This window comes from Spea bombifrons, chromosome 4 (assembly GCF_027358695.1).
Source record: "Spea bombifrons isolate aSpeBom1 chromosome 4, aSpeBom1.2.pri, whole genome shotgun sequence".
Classification (NCBI taxonomy): domain Eukaryota; kingdom Metazoa; phylum Chordata; class Amphibia; order Anura; family Pelobatidae; genus Spea; species Spea bombifrons.
In genome coordinates this window covers 30198696-30210038 of record NC_071090.1, presented here as the reverse complement: position 1 = coordinate 30210038, position 11343 = coordinate 30198696, and the positions used below count along the sequence as shown (strand labels likewise).

At 35.5% G+C, this 11343-nt stretch overlaps 1 protein-coding gene across 1 annotated transcript; it reads left to right on the top strand.

The window, feature by feature from the left end:
* Nucleotides 1–5909: 5909 nt before the first annotated feature.
* On the top strand, nucleotides 5910–10536 carry MSX2 (msh homeobox 2). The gene is made up of 2 exons (XM_053463150.1): nucleotides 5910–6379; nucleotides 9634–10536. The coding sequence occupies exons 1-2, from the start codon at nucleotides 6028–6030 to the stop codon at nucleotides 10056–10058; spliced, it is 777 nt and encodes a 258-aa protein (XP_053319125.1). The 5' UTR covers nucleotides 5910–6027; the 3' UTR covers nucleotides 10059–10536.
* Nucleotides 10537–11343: the final 807 nt, after the last annotated feature.

Genomic DNA, 11343 nt, shown 5'->3' with positions numbered 1-11343 from the left:
AAATAAGATCTGTATCTTTCCCTAATTCTGCATCATACAGTTCAGTAAGTAAACCAATGTGTTTACAGATTCAAATAAAAATATGTGCTGATTATATCTGTACAGTATGAGGTCATATCATGCTTATACAATGAGAAGAATAGTTTCTCAATCTGCATGACTCAACTGATTGCTCCCTTTATTGTAAGAAGCTGAACCTTTTCAGAGTGCAGTAAGGAGAAGAGTGCTAGTTTTGCCACATTTTGCCATATACATGCCATGTTCTCTAATCTAAAATAGCACCTTACATTTAAAACAAAACAATTACACAGATTGACAAACAAAATGCAGAAGCTTTGTGAATAATCCCTCTTTCAGCACTCAATGTTACCTGAAGCAAAGTAATGTTTTACACTTTGTCTGGGTAACATTATACAGACAATACTACACAGGCAAAAATTACTAGAAAAAAAAACCCTTTACTTAAAACCCCACTATCATTGCACTGGAGTATGAAAAACTAACAGTCCAAAAGTATATTTTTCCTATACTTCTATAATTTAGCTATTGCTGTTGAGACATTGTATACAGTGTCCAACAGTTACAACCATGCTTAACACTGTACATAGACATTTAGCAAATTAGTGCAAAGTAAATGTTAACACTGTACATCTGTAAACAAATGTTTATATACTGTATATATATTTATATATATATACCATCTGTAAACAAATGTTACATACTGTATATATATATATATATATATATATATATATACTGTATGTATATATATATATATATTTGATCATATCAAATTCATATTCATGCATTTTATTCTGCATTATTTTACTTCTTTTATTTATTCTCCCTGCTATTTTAGCTAATGTTACATTGTCACTATAATGATTCATCGACATTATTTATTAGCGTCTCCTAGGAACAAATGGTCTTTGTGCCTGTGTCTAAGGTTGACATGCCTGTAGTTATTTCTGCATTGTATCTCTTCATTGTCTATCTGTATATGCTGGCGCCTTCAAAATAAAATAAAGAAGAAGAATACCGTACACTCCAGCAACCAACACATTTCTCCTGCTCACCAAGCATTTCTGGAAGGGGAACTGGTTTGAGCTACAAAGATGCTCCAGCTTGTGGCTTTTAACACTTGTTGAAAGCAATGCACACCCGTATGTCTGCAGAGCATACACTCAATGACATATCACATGCTTGAGAAATGTGATATTTCTTGGAGAATAGGACAAAGCTTTATGTATTGATCTGTGACTGTAACATGATTTCTTATTCTATCTGATAGTAATCTGTGCAGTAATACATGGCATTTATGCTGACTCTAAAGACCTTTGAGGGTTTTTTTTTTTATTAACCCTTAAGCAAACACATTACTGCGCAGCATTTTCCTGATGCTCTTGAGACGTGTAAGAGCTATAATTGTTTGCCTTGATATTTCCTTGTCAGTCGAAAGCGTGAGAGAATGATCAAGTCCTCTGCCCTGCGGTCAATTAACTCAGTTCTGTTTCTGTCTCGCTTTTATTGTGGGAAAAGTCGATTTTTTTTTTTCTTCGAGGTATGTCAATTGTGGAGTTGACACAGAGTATGTATTAAAGGGTTACTGCAACATATATGAAGGATGTATCTTTTCAAAGTAAATGAATTGATATTCAGCATGTATTGGAACATGACAATAGCAAGCTTATGACTTTTCTTAGGTGGAAAAGGCAGGTATATTTATCTACGTAGTTGTTAAGGTAGTTTTATCTCCATAGCAACCAGCTGAATAGACCAATCATTAGGAGGAACCCATTGGTTGCCCAACTGTGTGTGTCCGTTAGTGTGTGTGTGTGTACATAACATATCCTTAGATATATACATGGGAGATTATTTGTCTTTATATATTTAGATATTTTTTTAATATCTTATAATAAGAACATGCAGCATTTTATGGGATTTCGTTCATTAAATGTAGTGTGCTGATTGCATTTATAAGACTCTGGCAGGGCTTCAGCATCTGTTGTCCTTGATTAAATTTAACAACACCCCGGTGATCCAGCAATGTGAAAGAGACAAGCACTGAGGAGACATAAGACAAGAAGAGCTTCTAATTGTGGGAAAGTACGTGGAGCTTTGGGTTGGAGAAGTGCATGCATTTCATTAGACGGCTGTTCCCAGGGCTGGAGTAAAAAACAGATAATTCGGTGTATAAATACAGATCGCAGTGTATTAGTAACAATGAACATTACTACAGATGGAAAGAGTTATTAAGCTAGTGTGATTCTCTCTCACGAATATATATATATATATATATATATATATATATATATATATAGTATATTGTCTAATAGGCACTGGAGTAATAAAGATAATTCGGTGTATAATCACAGATCGCAGTGTATTGGTTACACTTTAGATGAAATGAGTGAGTAGAGATGATTAAACTAGCCTGACTCTCTCTCTCTCTATATATAGTACATATTCTCTAATAGGCTCTAGTATCTGTAAATGCTGGGTGACTAGATCGGTTGTATAAAACAAATACAGGCGATGGCACACAGAGAGGTCACTTCTCCAGGTAGAATTGTTTGAAAACTGTAAGCTTTTAAGACGAGAATAACGTGTTTGGGCTGTTGTTGTTAAAGTGCAGCGCAGGCTCCGGTATGCCGCTGCGTGTGATATGTTGCGTACATGCATGGTTCCGCATGCACACAATATTGCGGTGATACGGTCGCTCTGAGGTCTAGAGCGTGACATTAGGGGTTAATCCGCTCGCAGGATCCCCTTAATATTATGATTAATGACTACTAATGCTATCATTACATCGTCGTTGCGAGCGCTTCCTGTCTCCCCTGTTCTTTTCCAGCAGCGGAGGACAGGAGAGGTGGGGGGCGGAGCTATGGGCTGGCCCCATGACAGGCCCTGGGGACAGGGGGTGGGACTGCCTGGGACGGGCCGCCTCTGCAAAGGCTGCTGGAGCCGGTCAAACTCAACAGCCGCTTCCCCCAGGAGTTTGCCTTTCATCTCGCCGCTCCTGGCGCCTGCAAATAGCCTAATTTCGTCTGCAGCCTCCCCCTCCATCTCAACCCCCCCCCTTCTCCTCTCCCTCCCCTCTCCCAGTGCCTGGGCTCTAGAGTCCCACGGACAAAGCACATCTCACCAATGTAAAGCCATCGGCTTGCTCTCTTTAAAAGCAGGAGAGGTGGGCGAAAGTTATTATGGTGGAAAGGAAGAGGGAAATCAGGGCCCTGAGAGTATAATTGGTGCTGGGGCCGGGGGAGTAATCATGTGCTGATATAAACACTTTACACGACTCTTCCTGCTGCTGATGGGCTGCACTCAGTGCTCGTAACGTTTGACCCATGCTCTTCTCAATGAGTGTTGGGGGGGGGGCTATCAGCCTGGCTGGAAGACCCCTGGCTCCTGTAATGTCCCAGCCTTTAAAAGGACCTACCATTTATTTAGATCTGTCTGGCGATGTCTCAAGCCAAACCGAGGACAGAGGGAGTCTCCAAGCAATTTAACCTGATTGTCTGGAGATATTCCTGCTGTCATTTCTGGGCAAGCACGGTGACAGAGAGAAGGCATTTACACTTTGGCTCATGTCAGACAATGTACGAATAAAAGAACCGGTATATATGGGATCTTATGCCACTTTGTCAAAATACATTACTGTACCTGGCAGTGTTGTGTTACACAACTCACTACTACGAGGAGAAATGATTCTGTGATATGCTGTGTGTGTACAGAAATCATCAAGTTAGATGCAACTCATCTAATTTCCTAATATATATATATATATATATATATATATATATATATATATATATATTTATAAAATATATCAGAACATACATAAATATATATAAATGCATCTGTATGTGTGTGCTTATTGTGTGTATCACACAGTACCTATATAACAACAATGATGGGGTAACATAGAGGGTACAGAGAATCATTAAGCTTTTGAAACCTCTACACAACTTATGAATTAATACCCTGTATCCAGAAAAGTAAGATGAAGTGGTAGCTTTTAGACAAGGCCATCGCCTACACACCACATGGAAGGGATGAGTCTCAGTTTTTGCAAAAATGTAGAGAAACTTGGACTTATTGGTGGTTACTGGATGTCTGAACAAACATGGTCAGTGTGGGATTTCTCATAGTTATTTTTATTATTTATATACCGGTATATATATATATATATATATATATATATATATATACATACATACATACATTAAATATATGAGGAAAGATACCAATATTATTATATTATTATAATCCTCCTGCATAACCCCCACATCTTTATGGCACGGGGATTTCAATGGGTTTATGTATAAAGAGCAACTGTGGTGCAAAGTGCTAGAAGCGGTGCAGTCACCATGCCAACCAATGGGATTCCCCTGCTGATTGCTTTCTTTTACCTGCTTGCACCCCTTGTATTGCTGATTGACAAATATATTCAGAAAGAAAATAATTCAGAAGTGAAGTATTCAAATGCAACACTTATGGGGTATCGATAGTAAAATCACTATTGATCCCTCTAGAAAAATTAATTAAACCCTGGTGCCCTCAGTAAGTAAATTAATTAATTAATGTATTTTATTATGTGACTTTTATATTTTATACACCAATACTGTTTTATTTAAGGGACTATAAAAATATTTGCCATTATAAGTTCAGATTGTGTTTGCAGCTAGGTGGGATAAAAGTGTTAAGAGACCTGTGAATATGTATAATTTTTTAATCATTTATTATATGTTGAACTTCAAAGGATAAGCCTTTTTATTTTACCAATAGTAAAAAAAAAAAAAAACTTGTCACCATCTTCTTTAGCAAGAAAAGTCCTGGGGGGGAGAATGGGTTATTGCGGTATAATTAATTACAAGATTGAATGTTAGGGTATGATGGTAACACATTAGTCTAATTGTTCCAAAGAATGATTATGCAACAATTATAGGATATCATAATTGTGGGATAATTATAGAATCCATTAATCATGTGAAAACTGCAATTATATTAGAGACTGTTTTCTGATAGAGAAAAAAGATTAGTCTTGAATATTTTCAATGGAGATGTGATCGGGCTGCGTATTGTTTTGCTGGGAAGTGTATGAACGTGGTATTAAGTTATGCTTGAGTTCCTAGGACTTCTGTAAAATATAAAGAAAAGCGTGGGAAATATTATTAAGTAAAGTTGCAAATCAGCTTGTTACCTTGTTGTTTTAACATTTAATTTTACTGAACAGAAGTTTCTTAGAAATATTTTTATAATAATATAATTTATATATATATATATATATATATATATATATATATATAAGCATTTTAATACCTGAGATCTAATGTGGCTTCCACAAAAGATATTGATGATGTATTTTTTTTTTATTATAGGATCATTTGATTCTAAGACGACTCTCATGGTACTCTAACAGGCCATTGACTTCAAAAGCACAAAGCAATTGCTTACCTTGTAGTCAGATATCAAATTTATCTATATCAGTTAAAAGCCAAGGTGATTGTTAAAATGTTTACATGTAGACACATGAAGACATCACAAAGGCAGAAGTCTTTAAAGCGGAGACTAGAAAGAGAAAATTGGTTATATGAGCTTCCTCTTCATATAATCAGCCTTAATTACCCAAGTGACTTTTCAGTTTCTTGTGATTACAGCCCTACAGGTATCACTAATAACACAGCACAGACTGCAGTCTATCTAATTAACTCCCTCTTTTTCTTTTCTTTTTTCTTTTTTTTTTTTAACGAAAACACTTCTAAAATCACTTCCATTAAAAAAAATCCAGCCAATCAGAAGAGCCTTGTGGCGACGTCACAAGGTTCGGGCGTTTCCTGTTGGCTGTCAGAGCAGCTGCTTTCAAAAGAGGAAAGAAAAAGTTTTATTGAGTTTCCTTGAAGTCTGTGTCTGTGAAGTGTTGGTTCTCAGAGCTGCTTGCATCTACAGAACTGGGCTACCTTCATTCCAAGGATCTTAGCAAGGAAGAAGGGGATTTGCTTTTTTTTGCTCCCCTTAAACATCATAATGTCTTCCCCGCTGAAAATAAAAGAGGATTTAAGCTCAGATGAAGAGGGAACTGTGCATCCTATCCACTCCCCAGCTGAAGATCACAAGATCAAGGTCTCCAGTCTGCCTTTTAGCGTGGAGGCTCTCATGGCTGATAAGAGGATTCCTAAGGAGATGCCACATCTACGTGGATTGGAGGCTCCCGGGGCAAGCAGTACCCCAAGACACCTGCAAGTAGGGTTGGTAAGCAGAGAAAGCCCAAGCCCCCCTGGCATTACAAGAAGTTTTGAAACCTCTTCTGTGAAATCAGAGAATTCCGAAGATGGGACTGCATGGGCCAAGGAAGGAGGCAGCTACTCCCCTCCGCCAAGTAAGTTTATAAGACACGATTTAATGATCAATGCTACAAACTCATGGCTTGCGTGCTTAATCTATCTTTATCTTTACACCAAAGGGTTGCTGTGTGATTGTGTCAACGTGCTTACACCTATACATATATATAGTTATATATAACACACACACACTTAATATGCTACATTACTGTTGCTGACCCATTCAGTACGGTTAACATCGCACAGCAATCGCTTGGTCCATACAACTTCACGATCGGTTTATTTAGTCGTACCTAATTTAATTAAATCAGGCAGCCTGTTTGTTTAATAACCACGATCCTGGGCATTGATGACCAATCACATGTACAGATTGTGTGACTGTGGTGTGTGTATACCCTTTATTCTTTGTGTGTCTTGGTTTACTGTCTGTGTCCAGTGCTACACTGAAGTATTCTTCTTCAAAGCAAGCAGATAAGCTTATCTAGATAGTTGTAGCCAACAGTAAACATGTAGTATTCTGGTTTACACTACTCGGAGAGACAGTCTTCTGGTTGGAATGTGCTCACAGATTCCCAATAGTTAAAACTGCTGCTTTAGCAGATGAAGATCATGGGATCCGGATGTTTATTTTAGATTTTCTTGGTGTCTGTAGACAAGCACTTCAGTGCAATTGTTTTCTGGGCATTAGAACAATATTTGAAAATTGGCTTTTTCTGGAGCTATTAAAGACACTCGATTCGTTTTCTCATCTACATTACATGGGGTTTGAAATATATAATAATTTATCCTTATTTCCAGATTTTTATTGTACGATTTTCAAACAATTTCTGGCGGTAACATGCATTATTTGACACTGTGTGTGTTGTCACATGTTTTAGTTATATACCCTTAAAGTCTCTATGGCATAAATATGAAATGATAAAAATGTGACAGTGTCAGTAAATTGTATAGGGCATAGTAGAAATAGTAATTTGAAAGAACTATGCATACATCAGAGAGTGTTGAGTGTAATAGCCCACCAAGTATTGGTATAGAATAACCAATGCTAACAGGTACGTTAAAAGTGTGACTGCTATCCCTATTATCATCTTCTTAGACATCGATTCCTTTTCAAGTCACGTTCAGCTGGATTACTACCTGAAAATGCTGATGATGTCACTTTAATCTTTGGTTTAAAAACATAATTACATTAACTGATTGTATTAAGGGGGGGGTGCTATTTGACACAATTGCACAATTTCTATAGCAAACCAAAAAGTGGGGTCTGCTTCTGCTGACATACACCTGTAACACTTAAACTGTCCACTTCACGGACATAAGTGAAAGATAACTAAAAAAAATAGATCATATAGTATGTATCATATCCCCAATAAACCTTTATTACATGGGCTCATTCAAGGTATTATGCATCTATTAATATATTTATATTTACCATTTTTTAAAAACAAAAAGACTAATCTTTAATCTCCATCTTTATCTGTTTGTCTATATAGCAAGATTTTTCCTTATCCTAACATTTTCCATGAAAAGATGATATTAATATAATATATATATATATATATATATATATATATATATATATATATATATATATATTGCTAATACACAGCTGCAAATCTTAAGTAGCGATTTTTAATTATGATGTATGAAATACAAACAAGAAAATCAGAGTAATACATTATATGTAGTGTAGTGTATGGGTATTTGTGTTCTGTGTGAAGTTTAATACAAACAGCAAGATCATACCTTTTAATGTGAAGGACTTTGATGCTTTAAGTCGGTGCGCAAAATAAATGCTTAACATTTTATCTGAATGTTTTATAGACATAATAATAACATCCAGTATAAACCTTGGTTTTAAAAGTGTAGCTAACCAGCAAATAATAACGTGTGATATTAATCCATCCACTTATCTGACATTACACGTACCTGGAAAGAAAGGAATTGGAAGTTTTACTAACCGTACTATGATGATTTATATAACTTTTAAGGAGTTTTAAACACAACAATAAGGGAAAAAGATTTATGACCAAGCAAATTTTTAAATTGCTTATCTTTACGAAATTGTACTTTACATGAAAAATACACAATTAATATGGTATATTTAAAATTAGGACCTGGTAATACTAAATGACAATCCGTCTCAGTTGGAAATGTTGTCTACCTTTGTATAAATTCCTAAAATCACGTCACGTTGCCTCTATGTATATATTTGATAATATCAGTAAAATACATATTGTGGTATTGTTGACTTTAACAGTTTATATTAATAGAGGATTTTATAATGTTAACATGTAAGCTGTGGCCATCACGATAGCAGCTCCTCAATTTGATACAAAAAAAAGTCCATAGGATTCCCTTTTAGTTAGATCCTTTAGATGCAAATTCGGTCAAAATTCATAATTGGAGTAGATTTGTTTTACGCTAATAAAATTTGTTTGGAGTTAAAAACCTTAAATAACGTCTTCTATATATTAAAATAAATATATTTAAATATCTAGAAATCCTCAAGGCAAATATTTCAGACTATTTACATCATTTAGTGTTAGGAGGTGAGAATTCTCTTAAATCTAAGATGAAAAGCTTTAAAGTGATAAAAGCAAATCCCATATAAATTTCAGGGGTTACAATGGCGTCATTTATTTTTTTTGTTGAGACATTGTGTTTTCTGTTACACATTAACCAGTTAACTTGACATTTTCATGTTGAGTTATAGTTTTAGTATGTGAACGGTTAGTGATGCAGTCATTTTAAAGTCTAATACTTGCATACTTGGTAACATTTACCTAAGAGGTTTTCTTTAAGTAATAAATGTAATATCTATGTCTAAGGGTGTTACATAAAACATATTTATAAAACTGCCTAATTTAATAACCCAATAAATAGAAGGATTCAATATATTAACTTTTTTTTAGTCACGTGGATTTAGGGCCAGATTCGGTTACCTTAAATAACTTTTTTGTCAGGTACATGAATATCCGTTCTGTCTCAGTTTGGCCTGGGGAAATGTGAGTAGGAGATATACACATGGGCTTGTATAATATTCTTAAGGTATAATATACTTATGTAGCTTTAACCCATTTTTTCCAAATTGTAGTATAGGTTCTCTCCCATCTAACGCCATCATGTGGGTTAACGTACATCCCAACTTGTATTAATATAATGAAACATTTGGATTTAGTGATATATACATAATGTCCTCAATGTATGTGTTTCCTAGTCCATGATGTTTTATAAAGGTGCTAATTTTAGGTATATATTGGTTGACTGATTTTTTATTTTTATTTTACAGGACACCTGAGTCCCACCACCTGCACCCTTAGGAAGCACAAGACCAACAGAAAACCTAGAACGCCATTTACCACATCACAACTGCTGGCTCTAGAACGCAAATTTCGTCAGAAACAGTATCTCTCCATCGCAGAAAGAGCTGAATTCTCCAGTTCTCTAAACCTCACAGAAACCCAAGTCAAAATCTGGTTCCAAAACCGGAGAGCTAAAGCCAAAAGACTACAAGAAGCTGAACTAGAGAAGCTTAAAATGGCTGCCAAACCAATGTTACCCCCTGGTTTTAGTTTACCATTCCCAATCAACAATCCTATCCAAGCTGCATCACTGTATGGCTCTTCTTATCAGTTCCATAGACCAATGCTCCAGATCCCACCAGTAGGACTATATGCTACCCCTGTTGGATACAGCATGTATCACTTATCTTGAGAAAGAGTCTAGGATAGGACGGTTTAATACCCTGAACGCTCCAGATGGGCATTTTGTCCACATTTATGCACCAAAGAACTGTTTGAACACCCCTAGATCCCCTGTGAGATGGGAATGTACTGTATATGCGGACTAGGGTGCTGTTATCTGGATCTAACTGCTCCGGTTTTTCGGTAGACTTTGACATCTCACCAAAATCTCTGAGACCATTGAAACAAATGATGGCGAAGTTCTAAGGACTGTGGGACAAGTCGGAGAGGGTTGTTATATATGGTCAGATAGATAAGTCTATGTTTAATTCTCCTTGTATTTCTTTTTAAATGTGTAGTATTACTTTCCAACCATTCTTAATTCGGATGGTCGTCACAATCCTATTTTCCTTTATTCAGATAAAATAGAAGCTTAAACAAATAAGCACAAGACAGAACTGTATATAAAAATTTCACCAAATAACCAAAGAAGGGGTTAATGTTCTTTTCCAACTTATTCGTGGAAGAAAATTGCACAAAACCTCAAAAACAGAATAGTTGGAGGATGTTTCAGAAATTCTGTTATAAATCGTATAGCTAGGTTTTCGGTTGTCCACTTCTTTATACCTTTTAAACAAACAAGCCTATTTTAAACATGTGATAACGGAAAATAATAGGCAAATAATTTCACACGAGCAAAACAAATTAAATTATTTTTTATTTCATCTACGAAAAAAAATGTATGGAATTCTAAATGATAGTACAATTATAGAGTAAAACCCCAGATTTTTACTGCTAAGACATTTGAACCACTCAAAGTCGCTTGTCCTCCTCACCTCTCTGTGCTTTCTGATATTATTATCCCTTTGAAAGGGACATCATGTAAAATGTTATATATTTTATTGAAGAGTTATAATTTCCTATATCTCTTATTTGTAATTAAATTAAAACATTGTTATTGTTAAAAAAAACCCTGTGTCTGTGGTTTTCTAATGCCAAACACACTGATGCTTACAGTTGACAACCTTTCGACATGTTAAGTTATACTCGATTATATATGAATTCATGAGTTTAGCATTCAGTAAATTCAATGTCCTGATTATAGTCGGTGGTTAATGACATATAGTCAAGTCTCTACCAAACAAAGGTAAATCAAATATTATTTGGGGTGTTTATCTATAGAGTTTTCTTAATTATATATCCGACGTATTGCCCAAACACCAAACGGGCTCTGTAACGTTGTAGAAAATATGTATATTGAGATGTGTGTATGTTTATATATATAAAGACCAAACCCTACTTTACCCGATCTTTAC